Raw genomic sequence first — 18504 nt, 5'->3', positions numbered from 1 at the left:
TCTCCTACTCTCGCTCTCTCTCCTCCCCCTCTCTCTCTCTTCTCCTACTCTCGCTCTCTCTTCTCCTACTCTCTCTCTCCTCCCCCCCTCTCTCTCTCTTCTCCTACTCTCTCTCTCTCCTCCCCCCCTCTCTCTCTCTTCTCCTACTCTCTCTCTCTCTTCTCCTACTCTCGCTCTCTCCTCCTCTCTCTCTCTCCTCCTACTCTCTCTCTCTCTTCTCCTACTCTCTCTCTCTCCCCCCTCTCTCTCTTCTCCTACTCTCTCTCTCCTCCCCCCCTCTCTCTCTCTTCTCCTACTCTCGCTCTCTCCTCCTACTCTCGCTCTCTCCTCCTACTCTCTCTCTCCCTCCTACTCTCTCTCTTCTCCTACTCTCTCTCTTCCCCCCCTCTCTTTTCTCCTACTCTCTCTCTCTCCTCCTACTCTCTCTCTCCCTCCCCCCTCTCTCTCTTCTCCTACTCTCTCTCTCTCCTCCCCCTCTCTCTCTTCTCCTACTCTCTCTCTCTCCCCCCCTCTCTCTCTCTTCTCCTACTCTCTCTCTCTCCCTCCTACTCTCTCTCTCTCCCCCCCTCTCTCTCTCTTCTCCTACTCTCTCTCTCCTCCTACTCTCTCTCTCTCTTCTCCTACTCTCTCTCTCCTCCCCCTCTCTCTCTCTTCTCCTACTCTCTCTCTCCCCTCCCCCTCTCTCTCTCCCCTCCCCCTCTCTCTCTCTCCTCCTACTCGCTCTCTCTTCTCCTACTCTCTCTCTCCTCCTACTCTCTCTCTTCTCCTACTCTCTCTCTCCTCCCCCTCTCTCTCTCTTCTCCTACTCTCTCTCTCCCCCCCCTCTCTCTCTTTCTCCTACTCTCTCTCCTCCCCCTCGCTCTCTCTTCTCCTACTCTCTCTCTCCTCCTACTCTCTCTCTCTCCTCCTACTCTCTCTCTTCTCCTACTCTCGCTCTCTCTCCTCCTACTCTCTCTCTTCTCCTACTCTCTCTCTCTCCTCCCCCCCTCTCTCTCTCTTCTCTACTCTCTCTCTCCTCCCCCTCTCTCTCTCCCCTCCTACTCTCTCTCTCCTCCTACTCTCTCTCTCTTCTCCCCCTCTCTCTCTCCTCCCCCCCTCTCTCTCTCTTCTCCTACTCTCTCTCTCTCCTCCCCCCCTCTCTCTCTCCCCTCCTACTCTCGCTCTCTCTCCTCCTACTCTCTCTCTCTCTTCTCCTACTCTCTCTCTCCCTCCCCCTCTCTCTCTCTTCTCCTACTCTCTCTCTCCCCCCCCTCTCTCTCTTCTCCTACTCTCTCTCTCTCCTCCCCCTCTCTCTCTCTTCTCCTACTCTCTCTCTCTCCTCCCCCCCTCTCTCTCTCTTCTCCCCCTCTCTCTCTCTTCTCCTACTCTCTCTCTCCCTCCCCCCTCTCTCTCCCCTCCTACTCTCGCTCTCTCTTCTCCTACTCTCGCTCTCTCTCCTCCTACTCTCTCTCTCCTCCCCCTCTCTCTCTTCTCCTACTCTCTCTCTCCCCCCCCCCTCTCTCTCTCCCTCCTACTCTCTCTCTCCTCCCCCTCTCTCTCTCTCCCCCCCTCTCTCCTCCTACTCTCGCTCTCTCTTCTCCTACTCTCTCTCTCCTCCCCCTCTCTCTCTCTTCTCCTACTCTCTCTCTCCTCCCCCTCTCTCTCTCTCCTCCCCCTCTCTCTCTCTCCTCCCCCCCTCTCTCTCTCTCTCTCCCCCTCTCTCTCTCTTCTCCTACTCTCTCTCTCTCCTCCCCCTCTCTCTCTCTCCCCCCCTCTCTCTCTTCTCTCCTACTCTCGCTCTCTCTCCTCCTACTCTCTCTCTCTCCCCCCCCTCTCTCTCTCCTCCCCCTCTCTCTCTCTCTCCCCCTCTCTCTCTCTTCTCCCCCTCTCTCTCTCTTCTCCTACTCTCTCTCTCCTCCCCCCTCTCTCTCTCTCCCCTCTCTCTTCTCCTCCTACTCTCGCTCTCTCTCCTCCTACTCTCGCTCTCTCTCCTCCTACTCTCTCTCTCTCCCCTCCTACTCTCGCTCTCTCTCCTCCCCCCCTCTCTCTCTCCCCTCCTACTCTCGCTCTCTCTCCTCCTACTCTCGCTCTCTCTTCTCCTACTCTCGCTCTCTCTTCTCCCCCTCTCTCGCGCTCTCTTCTCCCCCTCTCTCGCGCTCTCTTCTCCCCCTCTCTCGCTCTCTCTTCTCCCCCTCTCTCGCGCTCTCTTCTCCCCCTCTCGCTCTCTCTTCTCCCCCTCTCTCGCGCTCTCTTCTCCCCCTCTCTCGCTCTCTCTTCTCCCCTCTCTCGCTCTCTCTTCTCCCCCTCTCTCGCTCTCTCTTCTCCCCCTCTCTCGCTCTCTCTTCCCCCTCTCTCGCTCTCTCTTCTCCCCCTCTCTCGCGCTCTCTTCTCCCCCTCTCTCGCTCTCTCTTCTCCCCCTCTCTCGCTCTCTCTTCTCTCGCTCTCTCTTCTCTCTTCTCCCCCTCTCTCGCGCGCTCTCTTCTCCCCCTCTCGCGCTCTCTTCTCCCCCTCTCTCGCGCTCTCTTCTCCCCTCTCTCTTCTCCCCCTCTCGCTCTCTCTCTTCTCCCCCTCTCTCGCTCTCTCTTCTCCCCCTCTCTCGCTCTCTTCTCCCCTCTCTCGCGCTCTCTTCTCCCCCTCTCTCGCTCTCTCTTCTCCCCTCTCTTCTCCCCCTCTCTTCTCCCCTCTCTCTCGTCTCTCTCCTCTCCCCCTCTCTCTCATCTCTCTCCTCTCCCCCTCTCTCTCCCCCCCTCTCTCTCTCCCCCTCTCCTCTCCCCCCCTCTCTCTCTTCTCCTCTCTCTCTCTTCTCCCCTGTCTCCCCCCTCTCTCTGTCTCTGGGAACCTCCCAGAGCAGACGGAGAGGGCAGGAAGAGGGCTGATAGCCTGCCAGGCTGCTCCCCCACAGAAGATGCCTTATCTCAGGACTGCACACATCACATCCTCTTCCTGTGGCTCTGTGGAGGAGCTGGTCGTTGGCTATGGGCGTCGTCTTCACAGCCCTCCTCCTCAGACCCTCTCGTATGTTCTCCTGTATCCAGCATTTAATCATGAACACGCAACGTGAAAAAGAGTTGACAATCGCAAGTCAACTATTGCAGGCTCGTGTCTGTTGGTGTTGCAGGCTCGTGTCTGTTGGTGTTGCAGGCTGGTGTCTGTTGGTGTTGCAGGCTGGTGTCTGTTGGTGTTGCAGGCTCGTGTCTGTTGGTGTTGCAGGCTGGTGTCTGTTGGTGTTGCAGGCTGGTGTCTGTTGGTGTTGCAGGCTGGTGTCTGTTGGTGTTGCAGGCTGGTGTCTGTTGGTGTTGCAGGCTGGTGTCTGTTGGTGTTGCAGGCTGGTGTCTGTTGGTGTTGCAGGCTGGTGTCTGTTGGTGTTGCAGGCTCGTGTCTGTTGGTGTTGCAGGCTCGTGTCTGTTGGTGTTGCAGGCTGGTGTCTGTTGGTGTTGCAGGCTGGTGTCTGTTGGTGTTGCAGGCTGGTGTCTGTTGGTGTTGCAGGCTAGTGTCTGTTGGTGTTGCAGGCTGGTGTCTGTTGGTGTTGCAGGCTCGTGTCTGTTGGTGTTGCAGGCTCGTGTCTGTTGGTGTTGCAGGCTGGTGTCTGTTGGTGTTGCAGGCTGGTGTCTGTTGGTGTTGCAGGCTCGTGTCTGTTGGTGTTGCAGGCTGGTGTCTGTTGGTGTTGCAGGCTGGTGTCTGTTGGTGTTGCAGGCTGGTGTCTGTTGGTGTTGCAGGCTCGTGTCTGTTGGTGCCTTTCTCTGCCACTGTTAATGTTGGGTTGTGACGGAGGAGTTTTCCTGTATTTTGTGTGTGTGTGTGTGTGTGTGTGTGTGTGTGTGTGTGTGTGTGTGTGTGTGTGTGTCCAGTCTGCTCGGTAGTAACAGAGATGAGCCTAATGGTGGTCCCCAGGCGCGGTGAGAGAAGAGCCACACACCAAGTCACGACTTTCCTTTTCTCCTTCTACCTCCATCTCTCTCCTGAGAGTCATCTCACAGGCAGTTTAAAAGTGGCCCCGAAGCTAGCCGTCATCCACCAACCCCAGGTGGCCGTCATCCACCAACCCCAGGTGGCCGTCATCCACCAACCCCAGGTGGCCGTCATCCACCAACCCCAGGTGGCCGTCATCCACCAACCCCAGGTGGCCGTCATCCACCAACCCCAGGTGGCCGTCATCCACCAACCCCAGGTGGCCGTCATCCACCAACCCCAGGTGGCCGTCATCCCCCAGTCCCGGCTCATCCCCCGGTCCCGGCGAGCCGTCATCCCCCGGTCCCGGCGAGCCGTCATCCCCCGGTCCCGGCTCATCCCCCAGTCCCGGCGAGCCGTCATCCCCCGGTCCCGGCTCATCCCCCAGTCCCGGCGAGCCGTCATCCCCCGGGCCCGGCTCATCCCCCAGTCCCGGCGAGCCGTCATCCCCCGGTCCCGGCTCATCCCCCAGTCCCGGCGAGCCGTCATCCCCCGGTCCCGGCGAGCCGTCATCCCCCAGTCCCGGCTCATCCCCCAGTCCCGGCTCATCCCCCAGTCCCGGCGAGCCGTCATCCCCCAGTCCCGGCTCATCCCCCAGTCCCGGCGAGCCGTCATCCCCCAGTCCCGGCTCATCCCCCAGTCCCGACAAGCCGTCATCCCCCAGTCCCGACGAGCCGTCATCCCCCAGTCCCGACGAGCCGTCATCCCCAGTCCCGGCTCATCCCCCAGTCCCGGCGAGCCGTCATCCCCCAGTCCCGGCTCATCCCCCAGTCCCGGCTCATCCCCCAGTCCCGGCGAGCCGTCATCCCCCAGTCCCGGCGAGCCGTCATCCCCCAGTCCCGGCGAGCCGTCATCCCCCAGTCCCGGCGAGCCGTCATCCCCCAGTCCCGGCTCATCCCCCAGTCCCGACGAGCCGTCATCCCCCAGTCCCGGCTCATCCCCCAGTCCCGGCTCATCCCCCAGTCCCGGCTCATCCCCCAGTCCCGGCGAGCCGTCATCCCCCAGTCCCGGCGAGCCGTCATCCCCCAGTCCCGGCTCATCCCCCAGTCCCGGCGAGCCGTCATCCCCCAGTCCCGGCTCATCCCCCAGTCCCGGCGAGCCGTCATCCCCCAGTCCCGGCGAGCCGTCATCCCCCAGTCCCGGCGAGCCGTCATCCCCCAGTCCCGGCTCATCCTCCAGTCCCGGCGAGCCGTCATCCCCCAGTCCCGGCTCATCCCCCAGTCCTGGCGAGCCGTCATGTAGTTAGACTCTATCACCTGTGTAACACTAAGCCTGTCTATAGACCAGAGAAGAGAGAGACCATTGTCCAGTAACAGACCGTATAGATTTTCTCTTTGTTGGAAGTTGGAAAGTTTTGTCCTAATGGCACCTCACCTACAGTCCTGTTCTGTTGTCTACCTCACCTACAGTCCTGTTCTGTTGTCTACCTCACCTACAGTCCTGTTCTGTTGTCTCTACCTCACCTACAGTCCTGTTCTGTTGTCTACCTCACCTGCACCTAACTCAGTAGAGATCTGAGGAAAACGGTTTAGGGGATTTGAGACGTTAGGCAAACAGGATATAGAAGGGGCTTTGAGACGTTAGTCAAACAGGATATAGAAGGGGATTTGAGACGTTAGTCAAACAGGATATAGAAGGGGATCCAGCCTATGTGCCAACAACTTGAGACCAGAAACAGGCTACCTGAGGTCACTACCAGAACAAATGGTCTATTGATTCTGTATCCTCACAACAAAATCTGCAAATCTGTGATGGCTCCAAATATTCCCAAATATTCAGCGCAAAAGAAATCTGTACAATATTTTAAACTGAAAAGCACAAAGTCTTGAAGTTTGTGTTGTTTTATATATCAACTCATACCATGTAATCTGGACATCAAGAATCTTTTCGCAGCTACTTTGTAATTTGCTGTCAACATCCTGGTCCTCAAATTAAACTGGTATACTTTCCTATTTATGCTATTTTTATTCCTCCTCCAGTATTGATCCTTTATATTGGACAGAGACCAGTTCTCTACCTCCTCCAGTATTGATCCTTTATATTGGGTAGACAGACCAGTTCTCTACCTCCTCCCACCTGCCTCCTCCAGTATTGATCCTTTATATTGGGCAGACAGACCAGTTCTCTACCTCCTCCAGTATTGATCCTTTATATTGGGTAGACAGACCAGTTCCCTCCTCCTCCAGTATTGATCCTTTATATTGGGCAGACAGACCAGTTCCCTACCTCCTCCCGCTGCCACCTGCCTCCTCCAGTATTGATCCTTTATATTGGGCAGACAGACTAGTTCCCTACCTCCTCCAGTATTGATCCTTTATATTGGGTAGACAGACCAGTTCCCTACCTCCTCCCACCTGCCTCCACCAGTATTGATCCTTTATATTGGGAATACAGACCAGTTCCCTACCTCCTCCAGTATTGATCCTTTATATTGGGTAGACAGACCAGTTCCCTACCTCCTCCCACCTGCCTCCTCCAGTATTGATCCTTTATATTGGGTAGACAGACCAGTTCCCTACCTCCTCCAGTATTGATCCTTTATATTGGGAATACAGACCAGTTCCCTACCTCCTCCAGTTGTGATCCTTTATATTGGGCTGACAGACCAGTTCCCTACCTCCTCCAGTATTGATCCTTTATATTGGGCAGACAGACCAGTTCCCTACCTCCTCCAGTATTGATCCTTTATATTGGGCTGACAGACCAGTTCCCTCCTCCTCCAGTATTGATCCTTTATATTGGGCAGACAGACCAGTTCCCTACCTCCTCCTACAGCCACCTGCCTCCTCCAGTATTGATCCTTTATATTGGGTAGACAGACCAGTTCCCTCCTCCTCCAGTATTGATCCTTTATATTGGGCAGACAGACCAGTTCCCTACCTCCTCCAGTATTGATCCTTTATATTGGGTAGACAGACCAGTTCCCTCCTCCTCCAGTATTGATCCTTTATATTGGGTAGACAGACCAGTTCCCTACCTCCTCCAGTATTGATCCTTTATATTGGGTAGACAGACCAGTTCCCTCCTCCTCCAGTATTGATCCTTTATATTGGGTAGACAGACCAGTTCCCTACCTCCTCCAGTATTGATCCTTTATATTGGGCAGACAGACCAGTTCCCTACCTCCTCCAGTATTGATCCTTTATATTGGGTAGACAGACCAGTTCCCTACCTCCTCCAGTATTGATCCTTTATATTAGGTAGACAGACCAGTTCCCTACCTCCTCCAGTATTGATCCTTTATATTGGGCAGACAGACCAGTTCCCTCCTCCTCCAGTATTGATCCTTTATATTGGGTAGACAGACCAGTTCCCCACCTCCTCCTGCTGCCACCTGCCTCCTCCAGTATTGATCCTTTATATTGGGTAGACAGACCAGTTCCCCACCTCCTCCTGCTGCCACCTGCCTCCTCCAGTATTGATCCTTTATATTGAGCAGACAGACCAGTTCCCCACCTCCTCCTGCTGCCACCTGCCTCCTCCAGTATTGATCCTTTATATTGAGCAGACAGACCAGTTCCCTACCTCCTCCCACCTGCCTCCTCCAGTATTGATCCTTTATATTGGGCAGACAGACCAGTTCTCTGCCTCCTCCCACCCACCTCCTCCAGTATTGATCCTTTATATTGGGCAGACAGACCAGTTCCCTACCTCCTCCAGTATTGATCCTTTATATTGGGCAGACAGACCAGTTCTCTACCTCCTCCCACCCTCCTCCTCCAGTATTGATCCTTTATATTGGGCAGACAGACCAGTTCTCTGCCTCCTCCCACCCACCTCCTCCAGTATTGATCCTTTATATTGGGCAGACAGACCAGTTCCCTACCTCCTCCAGTATTGATCCTTTATATTGGGCAGACAGACCAGTTCCCTCCTCCTCCAGTATTGATCCTTTATATTGGGCAGACAGACCAGTTCCCACCTCCTCCAGTATTGATCCTTTATATTGTGCAGACAGACCAGTTCCCTGCCTCCTCCCACCCTCCTCCTCCAGTATTGATCCTTTATATTGGGTAGACAGACCAGTTCCCCACCTCCTCCCGCCTGCCTCCTCCAGTATTGATCCTTTATATTGGGCAGACAGACCAGTTCCCTACCTCCTCCAGTATTGATCCTTTATATTGGGCAGACAGACCAGTTCCCTCCTCCTCCAGTATTGATCCTTTATATTGGGCAGACAGACCAGTTCCCTACCTCCTCCCACCTGCCTCCTCCAGTATTGATCCTTTATATTGGGCTGACAGACCAGTTCCCTGCCTCCTCCCACCCTCCTCCTCCAGTATTGATCCTTTATATTGAGCAGACAGACCAGTTCCCCACCTCCTCCCGCTGCCACCTGCCTCCTCCATTTTTGGGGAAGTGCTGTAATCTATTAGTTGTACTCTTAGATTGAGCAGACCTTCAGATCTGATGGCTCTGTGTGAGACGTGTAGTTCTGATGGCTCCCTGTGAGACGTATAGTTCTGATGGCTCCCTGTGAGACGTTTAGTTCTGATGGCTCCCTGTGAGACGTGTAGTTCTGATGGCTCCCTGTGAGACGTATAGTTCTGATGGCTCCCTGTGAGACGTGTAGATCTGATGGCTCCCTGTGAGACGTGTAGATCTGATGGCTCCCTGTGAGACGTTTAGTTCTGATGGCTCCCTGTGAGACGTGTAGTTCTGATGGCTCCCTGTGAGACGTATAGTTCTGATGGCTCCCTGTGAGACGTGTAGTTCTGATGGCTCCCTGTGAGACGTATAGTTCTGATGGCTCCCTGTGAGACGTGTAGATATGATGGCTCCCTGTGAGACGTGTAGATCTGATGGCTCCCTGTGAGACGTGCAGTCATGATGGCTCCCTGTGAGACGTGTAGTTCTGATGGCTCCCTGTGAGACGTGTAGTTCTGATGGCTCCGTGTGAGACGTGTAGTTCTGATGGCTCCCTGTGAGACGTGCAGTCATGATGGCTCCCTGTGAGACGTGCAGATCTGATGGCTCCCTGTGAGACGTGTAGATCTGATGGCTCCCTGTGAGACGTGCAGTCGTGATGGCTCCCTGTGAGACGTGCAGTCGTGATGGCTCCCTGTGAGACGTGCAGTCATGATGGCTCCCTGTGAGACGTGTAGTTTTGATGGCTCCCTGTGAGACGTGTAGTTTTGATGGCTCCCTGTGAGACGTGTAGTTTTGATGGCTCCCTGTGAGACGTGCAGTCATGATGGCTCCCTGTGAGACGTGTAGTTCTGATGGCTCCCTGTGAGACGTATAGTTCTGATGGCTCCCTGTGAGACGTTTAGTTCTGATGGCTCCCTGTGAGACGTGTAGATCTGATGGCTCCCTGTGAGACATTTAGTTCTGATGGCTCCCTGTGAGACGTGTAGTTCTGATGGCTCCCTGTGAGACGTGTAGATCTGATGGCTCCCTGTGAGACATTTAGTTCTGATGGCTCCCTGTGAGACGTGTAGTTCTGATGGCTCCCTGTGAGACGTGTAGATCTGATGGCTCCCTGTGAGACGTATAGTTCTGATGGCTCCCTCTGAGACGTGTAGATATGATGGCTCCCTGTGAGACGTGTAGATCTGATGGCTCCCTGTGAGACGTGCAGTCATGATGGCTCCCTGTGAGACGTGTAGTTCTGATGGCTCCCTGTGAGACGTGTAGTTCTGATGGCTCCGTGTGAGACGTGTAGTTCTGATGGCTCCCTGTGAGACGTGCAGTCATGATGGCTCCCTGTGAGACGTGCAGATCTGATGGCTCCCTGTGAGACGTGTAGATCTGATGGCTCCCTGTGAGACGTGCAGTCGTGATGGCTCCCTGTGAGACGTGCAGATCTGATGGCTCCCTGTGAGACGTGTAGATCTGATGGCTCCCTGTGAGACGTGCAGTCGTGATGGCTCCCTGTGAGACGTGCAGTCGTGATGGCTCCCTGTGAGACGTGCAGTCATGATGGCTCCCTGTGAGACGTGTAGTTTTGATGGCTCCCTGTGAGACGTGTAGTTTTGATGGCTCCCTGTGAGACGTGTAGATCTGATGGCTCCCTGTGAGACGTGTAGATCTGATGGCTCCCTGTGAGACATTTAGTTCTGATGGCTCCCTGTGAGACGTGTAGTTCTGATGGCTCCCTGTGAGACGTGTAGATCTGATGGCTCCCTGTGAGACGTATAGTTCTGATGGCTCCCTCTGAGACGTGTAGATATGATGGCTCCCTGTGAGACGTGTAGATCTGATGGCTCCCTGTGAGACGTGCAGTCATGATGGCTCCCTGTGAGACGTGTAGTTCTGATGGCTCCCTGTGAGACGTGTAGTTCTGATGGCTCCGTGTGAGACGTGTAGTTCTGATGGCTCCCTGTGAGACGTGCAGTCATGATGGCTCCCTGTGAGACGTGCAGATCTGATGGCTCCCTGTGAGACGTGTAGATCTGATGGCTCCCTGTGAGACGTGCAGTCGTGATGGCTCCCTGTGAGACGTGCAGATCTGATGGCTCCCTGTGAGACGTGTAGATCTGATGGCTCCCTGTGAGACGTGTAGATCTGATGGCTCCCTGTGAGACGTGCAGTCGTGATGGCTCCCTGTGAGACGTGCAGTCGTGATGGCTCCCTGTGAGACGTGTAGTCTTGATGGCTCCCTGTGAGACGTGTAGTTTTGATGGCTCCCTGTGAGACGTGTAGTTTTGATGGCTCCCTGTGAGACGTGCAGTCATGATGGCTCCCTGTGAGACGTGCAGTCGTGATGGCTCCCTGTGAGACGTGCAGTCGTGATGGCTCCCTGTGAGACGTGCAGTCATGATGGCTCCCTGTGAGACGTGTAGTCTTGATGGCTCCCTGTGAGACGTGTAGTTCTGATGGCTCCCTGTGAGACGTGCAGATCTGATGGCTCCCTGTGAGACGTGCAGATCTGATGGCTCCCTGTGAGACGTGCAGATCTGATGGCTCCCTGTGAGACGTGCAGATCTGATGGCTCCCTGTGAGACGTGCAGATCTGATGGCTCCCTGTGAGACGTGCAGATCTGATGGCTCCCTGTGAGACGTGCAGATCTGATGGCTCCCTGTGAGACGTGCAGTCATGATGGCTCCCTGTGAGACGTGCAGTCATTATGGCTCCCTGTGAGACGTGCAGTCATGATGGCTCCCTGTGAGACGTGCAGTTCTGATGGCTCCCTGTGAGACGTGCAGTCCTGATGGCTCCCTGTGAGATGTGCAGTCATGATGGCTCCCTGTGAGACGTGCAGTCATGATGGCTCCCTGTGAGACGTGCAGTCATGATGGCTCCCTGTGAGACGTGTAGTTTTGATGGCTCCCTGTGAGACGTGTAGTTCTGATGGCTCCCTGTGAGACGTGCAGATCTGATGGCTCCCTGTGAGACGTGCAGTGCCTAGAGAAAGTATTTATCCTCCTTGACTTTTTCCACATTTTGTTGTTGTTTACAGCCTGAATCTAAAATGGATTAAATGTAGATTTTGTGTCACTGGGCTACATACAATACCCCATAATGTCAAAGTGGAATTATGTTTTTGAAGCGTTTACAAATGAATTAAAAATGAAAAGTCAATAAGTATTATGACAAGCCTAAATAAAATCAGGAGAAACACTTTGATTAACAAGTTGCATAATACATTGCAATTATGGTGTTTAACAATTTTTTTTTTAATGACTTCTCTGTACCCCACACATACAATTATCTGTAAGGTCCCTCAGTCGAGAAGTGAATTTCAAACACAGATTCAACCACAAAGACCAGGGAGGTTTTCAATGCCTCGCAAATAAGGGCACCTATTGGTAGATAAAAAATAATATATATTTTTAAAGCAGACATTTTAATCTCTTTGAACATGGTGATGTTATTAATTCCACTTTGGAGGGTGTATCAATACACCCAGTCACCACAAAGATACAGGTGTCCTTCCTAACTAAGAGTACCACTCTCCATATTATCAAGCGTAGTTGTGGCTGCATCATGTTATGGGTATTCTTGTAAATCGTTAAAGACTGGAGAGGTTTTCAGGATAAAAAGACATTGAATGGAGCTAAACAAGGGCAGAATCCTCGAGGAAAACCTGGTTGTCTGCATTTTCACCAGACACTGGGAGATGAATTCACCTTTCAGCAGGACAATAACCTAAAACACAAGGCCAAATATACACTGGAGTTGTTTACCAAGAAGACAGTGAATGTTCCTGAGTGGCCGAGCCAACTTGACAGAGCTTGAATAATTTTGAAAATAATAATGGGCAAATGTTACACAATCCAGTTGTGGAAATATCTTAGAGACCTACCCAGAAAGACTCACAGCTGTTGGATCAGTACCCAGAAAGACTCACAGCTGTTGGATCAGTACCCAGAAAGACTCACAGCTGTTGGATCAGTACCCAGAAAGACTCACAGCTGTTGGATCAGTACCCAGAAAGACTCACAGCTGTTGGATCAGTACCCAGAAAGACTCACAGCTGTTGGATCAGTACCCAGAAAGACTCACAGCTGTTGGATCAGTACCCAGAAAGACTCACAGCTGTTGGATCAGTACCCAGAAAGACTCACAGCTGTAATCGCTGACAAAGGTGATTCTACAAAGTATTGACACAGGGGTGCGAATTTTTCATTTTCAAAAAATATCAGCCCCCATTTTCTTCTTCTAATTTTGTCATTATTGGGGTATTGTGTGTAAATGGCTGAGGGGGAAAAATATATTTAATCCATTTCGAATTCAGGCCGTAACACAACAGCGTGGAAAACGTCAAGGGGTTTGAATACTTTCTGAAGGTTCTGTCACTCTACAATTTCCAATATCATTTCAAAAGAAAATACCCATTTCAAACATATTTCCCATAAACACAGGTATTTTATCAACCAGTACATTTTGAGCCCTACCATAATATTTATTTTGTCTTTTCTAGTGGATGATATTGAAACAATTGTAACCGGCTCTTTATTGCGGCAGGGTTTCTTTTCTCTTGATGAATTAGTCATAGGACAACAATAGGAAAACCATCAGGACACCCATAGGTCAACCATAGGTCAACCATAGGTCAACCATAGATCACCCATAGGTCAGCCGTAAGACAACCATAGATCAACCATAGGTCAATCATTGGACAACCATAGATCAACCATAGATCAACCATATGCCAACCATAGGTCAACCATAGGTCAATCATAGGTCAACCATAGATCAACCATATGCCAACCATAGATCAACCATAGGTCATTCATTGGACAACCATAGATCAACCATAGATCAACCATATGCCAACCATAGGTCAATCATAGATCAACCATATGCCAACCATAGGTCAATCATTGGACAACCATAGATCAAACATAGATCAACCATAGATCAACCGTAAGACAACCATAGATCAACCATAGGTCAATCATTGGACAGCCATAGGACAACCATAGATCAACCATAGATCAGCCGTAAGACAACCATAGATCAACCATAGGCCAACCATAGATCAACCATAGATCAACCATATGCCAACCATAGGTCAATCATTGGACAACCATAGATCAACCATAGGCCAACCATAGATCAACCATAGGTTAACCATAGATCAACCATAGGTCAGCCATAGATCAACCATAGGCCAACCTTAGGTTGCGGCAGAGTGTAGAGGCGGCAGGGTAGCCTAGTGGTTAGAGTGTAGAGGTGGCAGGGTAGTCTAGTGGTTAGAGTGTAGAGGCGGCAGGGTAGACTAGTGGTTAGAGTGTAGAGGCGGCAGGGTAGACTAGTGATTAGAGTGTAGAGGCGGCAGGGTAGACTAGTGGTTAGAGTGTAGAGGCGGCAGGGTAGACTAGTGGTTAGAGTGTAGAGGCGGCAGGGTAGACTAGTGGTTAGAGTGTAGAGGTGGCAGTGTAGCCTAGTGGTTAGAGAGTTGGACTAGTAACCGAAAGGTTGCAAGTTCAAATCCCCGAGCTGACAAGGTACCAATCTGTAGTTCTGCCCCTGAACAGGCAGTTAACCCACTGTTCCTAGGCCGTCATTGAAAATAAGAATTTGTTCTTAACTGACTTGCCTAGTTAAATAAAGGTTAAAAAATAATTGCATGTTTGAGAAAGAGAGATACTTTGAACAAGGAATTGGCTTTTCTTAGTAATCTACTGGAGAATCATTTAGGTTTGAAGTCAAACTTTTGTATAGGGTGAAGCTTTAAGTGAGAGGTTTAATGATTTTAAATATTTAATCATCTCAGGACTCATGCCGATTTTACATTATATCCAAATACCAACAAAAAAAATAAAAATCAAACATCCCATTGTTCAGCTCAAATAATTTATTTGTTTTTGTCCGTTGGATCAATCGGTACGTCCTCAGAACACTCCCTTTCCTGTGTGGGATAGTATCGACTATAATCTGTGTTCTGGTTGGTCGAGGACAGAGATTAATGACCAGTAGAATGCTTGCTTTAATCCCATGCGGCTTAACCTAACCTAGAGGTATCTGTAGATCTTGCAATATTCCCGAATTGCTTAAATTAACCGGCTGCATGAACAAAGAGCGAAAAACCATACTGGCCTTGTACCCTTCTTAATATAGTGCACCAGGTTCTGGTCAAAAGTAGTACACTATTTAGGGAGTAGGGTGCTATTTGTGGATTCAGACACAGATAATATATATTGCTGTGTGTATATGAATACATTAACGTAAGGGAGCGAAGCTGACTCCAGAGCCATGGGAATTGGGAATGTCGTCCCCCCCCCCCCTGCAAATATCAGAGAAGAAGATCCCTGTGAGTTTACAAAACATTAGGAACACCTTCCTGATATTGTGTTGCCCTCCAGGACAGACTCAATTCGCCAGGGGCTTCTACAAGGTGGCAGACATTCCACTGGGGTAGTGGCCCATTGTTGACTCGAATGCTTCTCGCACTTGTGTCCCATTTGGCTGGATGTACTTTAGGTTGTGGACCATTCGTGATACAAAACGGGAAACAGTTGAGTGTGTAAACCCTAGCAGAGGTGCAGTTCTCGACACACTCAAACCGGTGTGCCTGGCACCTACCATAGACAGGGTGCAAAGACTCCCTTAGCAACACCAACAAACAAAAAAACTTGTCTTCTAATTGAAGCCGAACGCTTCAGGGAACTCTACTGTCAAGACAAGATCTCACGTTCTCTATTTTATTTTTGTTGTACACTGGTGAGATGTTCTGAAAGCCCAACAGTGCTGCAATGTGACGATGTCACTGGGACATAGGGTTAGGGTTAGCCTAACCCTAACCCTACAGAAGACTAGTTCATTGACAGTCAGTGGTTGTGGTGGTGAGATGTAGAGACTGGGGGGGGTGTTGACCATTTTAAAGGGTCAGTGCAGTCAAACACTTGGGTTTTTTCCCCCGTTTTTAAAAATATATTTCCGCCCGGAGGTTGAAAACAACACTCTGAAATTGTGAAAATTATTGTCAGGTCCTTTTTAGTGTAAGAGCTTTTTGGTGGGGTGGCAAAAGGTTGTAATTTCAGCCTGGGCAGGTGGGATGGAGTTTTTGGACCAGAGCATGACATCACAATCGGATTATTCTGACCAATGACCAGTCATCTTTAATTTGCATATGAAAGGGTGGTAGTTACTAGAACAGTTGTATTCAAACATTTTTCAATTCTAATAACCTTTTCATCTCGTCAAAATGAAGAGTCTGCTTTTAGAGTCTCCACCAATCAGGGCTGTGTATGTGAATATATTTACATTTGTATCAACACTCTCACACAATCAGACCCGAGCATTTAATGGCAAAAGGTGGCTCGGGGGAAATCAATTATCACAAGTATATATTTTTGTTTATTTTTCATTAAATAAATACACACAGGGGTTTTATTAGACATACCAGTGATTATGTAAATTGGTAGACAGTATGGGACTTGTTTATATTTCCAAATGTGGACATTAAACTATTATTTTACTTTTACATCTCTAATGTGTTTCTATATGTCTCTGTCTCTGTAGGAGAGCAGTGGGCCAGACTCCCAGGGAATGAACGAGAAGGAGACCAGGGCAGTTACAGCACCAGCTACAAAGGTTACGACCCCTGAACCGGATGTAGAGGCCATCACCAAGACAGTCACCAGCAACCTCTCCATGCAGGAGTACTTTGCCCAGCGGATGGCTCAGCTGAAAAAGGGTCGTGGCGAGGCTCCCACTGCAACCTCATCACCAGAGAACAGTGATACGCAGCAAGTCCCGGCTGATTTTGTCACTGACCACACAGAGGAACTCACGTCAAAAAAGAAGAAGAAGAAGAAGAGGAGAAAGAGAGAGAGGGAAGAGGATGACGTGGTGGTGGTGAAGGAAGAGTGTGTCATAGCTCCCGTGTCGGAGGGGCGCGAGAAGAGGAGAAAGAGAGAGAGGGAAGAGGATGACGTGGTGGTGGTGAAGGAAGAGTGTGTCGTAGCTCCCGTGTCGGAGGGGCACGAGAAGAGGAGAAAGAGAGAGAGGGAAGACCGCCAAATAGTAGACTTAACAACGGAGTGCGAGGTTGTAAATAAGAAATGGAGGGAGGAGTTGGTTGCCGTGGAGGATGAGGTGATCGTGGAGGAGGTGGTTGCCGTGGAGGAGGTGGTTGCCGTGGAGGAGGTGGTTGTCGTGGTAAAAGAGAAGAAATCTAAAAGGGACAAGAAGAAGAAGAAGAAGCAGAAGAGAATAGATCTACATTCTTTGTAGAACTATTAGAACCGTCTTCTCTTGAACGGCGTCTCAAATGGCACCCTAATCCCTTTGTAGTGCACTACTCCCATATGGCTCGGATTATAAAGTAGTGCACTATATATTATTATAGAGAGAGGATAGGGTGCCGTTTGGGATGCACCATAGTCCTCAGGGTTTCTGTGTTACAGTACAGTAGGCCTCTGTTCATACATGAAAGAACTAGGTCTGTGCACAGAGTGATTCTCATCGGGTAGTTTGGACTGAATATCTGCCGGACAGAATCTCGGTGGTCCTAAAGCTTCTGGAGACATTCAGGATGAGTGTGGTGCTTTTCCCAGAGATACACTTTTATATAAGGATCATTGGGACTCTATGTTCTCTGGATGCCCCCTGTAGTCTCCCTGTAGTCTCCCTGTAGTCTCCCTGTAGTCTCTTATCCCTGTAGTCTCTGCTCCCTGTAGTCTCCCTGTAGTCTCCCTGTAGTCTCTGCTCCCTGTAGTCTCTGCTCCCTGTAGTCTCCCTGTAGTCTCTGCTCCCTGTAGTCTCCCTGTAGTCTCCCTGTAGTCTCTGCTCCCTGTAGTCTCCCTGTAGTCTCCCTGTAGTCTCTGCTCCCTGTAGTCTCCCTGTAGTCTCCCTGTAGTCTCTGCTCCCTGTAGTCTCCCTGTAGTCTCTGCTCCCTATAGTCTCCCTATAGTCTCCCTGTAGTCTCTGCTCCCTGTAGTCTCCCTGTAGTCTCCCTGTAGTCTCTGCTCCCTGTAGTCTCCCTATAGTCTCCCTGTAGTCTCCCTGTAGTCTCTGCTCCCTATAGTCTCCCTGTAGTCTACAGGAAGACTACAGGGAGACTACAGGGAGACTATAGGGAGCAGAGACTACAGGGAGACTACAGGGAGCCGAGACTACAGCAAGACTACAGGGAGTCCCGGCTCACTGTAGTCTCCCTGTAGTCTCTGCTCCCTGTAGTCTCCCTGTAGTCTCCCTGTAGTCTCCCTGTAGTCTCCCTGTAGTCTCCCTGTAGTCTCTGCTCCCTGTAGTCTCCCTGTAGTCTCTGCTCCCTATAGTCTCCCTGTAGTCTCCCAGTAGTATTAGACAGCCATTCTACAACAGGACAGGGGGCCATTCTAAAACAGGACAGGGGGCCATTCTAAAACAGGACAGGGGGCCATTCTACAACAGGACAGGGGGCCATTCTACAACAGGACAGGGGGCCATTCTACAACAGGACAGGGGGCCATTCTACAACAGGACAGGGGGCCATTCTACAACAGGACAGGGGGCCATTCTACAACAGGACAGGGGGCATTCTACAACAGGACAGGGGGCCATTCTACAACAGGACAGGGGGCCATTCTACAACAGGACAGGGGGCCATTCTACAACAGGACAGGGGGCAATTCTACAACAGGACAGGGGGCCATTCTACAACAGGACAGGGGGCCATTCTACAACAGGACAGGGGGCCATTCTACAACAGGACAGGGGGCCATTCTACAACAGGACAGGGGGCCATTCTACAACAGGACAGGGGGGCATTCTAAAAGAGGACAGGGGGTCTTATAGAAAGGAATTGATGTATGTTTGATTTCATAATAACGTGTTCTCTTTTTAATAGATGAAATCAAGCTGTTCCTGGTCAATAAATCAAACATCGAATGAAAACTGTTTTGTTTTTTTTATCTGTTGAAGAATTTCTAGATTGGCTTTTTTTGGCAATCAATCTGACATGCAATACATCCAGAACCTAGGACTACATGCTGTCCACATTGTCATTGCATAGTGCATACCTTAACGTATGTACGTAGTGTTTCTACTGATTTCTCTGAACCAGACCTGATACAACTCCAATCACCTTATCAATCCATGAACTGCCTCGTCTCGTGTTTTATATTGATCCCGCTACAATTATTGTCCTCCATATCAGTTGTCTTTCAGTTGGCTACTAAAATAAATAAATAAATCGTTTAAAC

The 18504-nt window shown here is 50.7% G+C and overlaps 1 protein-coding gene across 1 annotated transcript in view; it reads left to right on the top strand.

The window, feature by feature from the left end:
* pinx1 (PIN2 (TERF1) interacting telomerase inhibitor 1) overlaps window positions 1-17839 on the top strand; it is a 60843-nt gene extending 43004 nt beyond the window's left edge. The window contains exon 7 of the mRNA XM_064991758.1: window positions 15842-17839. Coding sequence (XP_064847830.1) covers window positions 15842-16555 — 714 coding nt within the window. The 3' untranslated portion in view covers window positions 16556-17839. The remainder of the gene's footprint in view (window positions 1-15841) is intronic.
* Window positions 17840-18504: the final 665 nt, after the last annotated feature.

Source organism: Oncorhynchus masou, chromosome 16, assembly GCF_036934945.1.
Source record: "Oncorhynchus masou masou isolate Uvic2021 chromosome 16, UVic_Omas_1.1, whole genome shotgun sequence".
NCBI lineage: Eukaryota > Metazoa > Chordata > Actinopteri > Salmoniformes > Salmonidae > Oncorhynchus > Oncorhynchus masou.
This window is presented reverse-complemented; position numbering and strand designations above follow the sequence as displayed.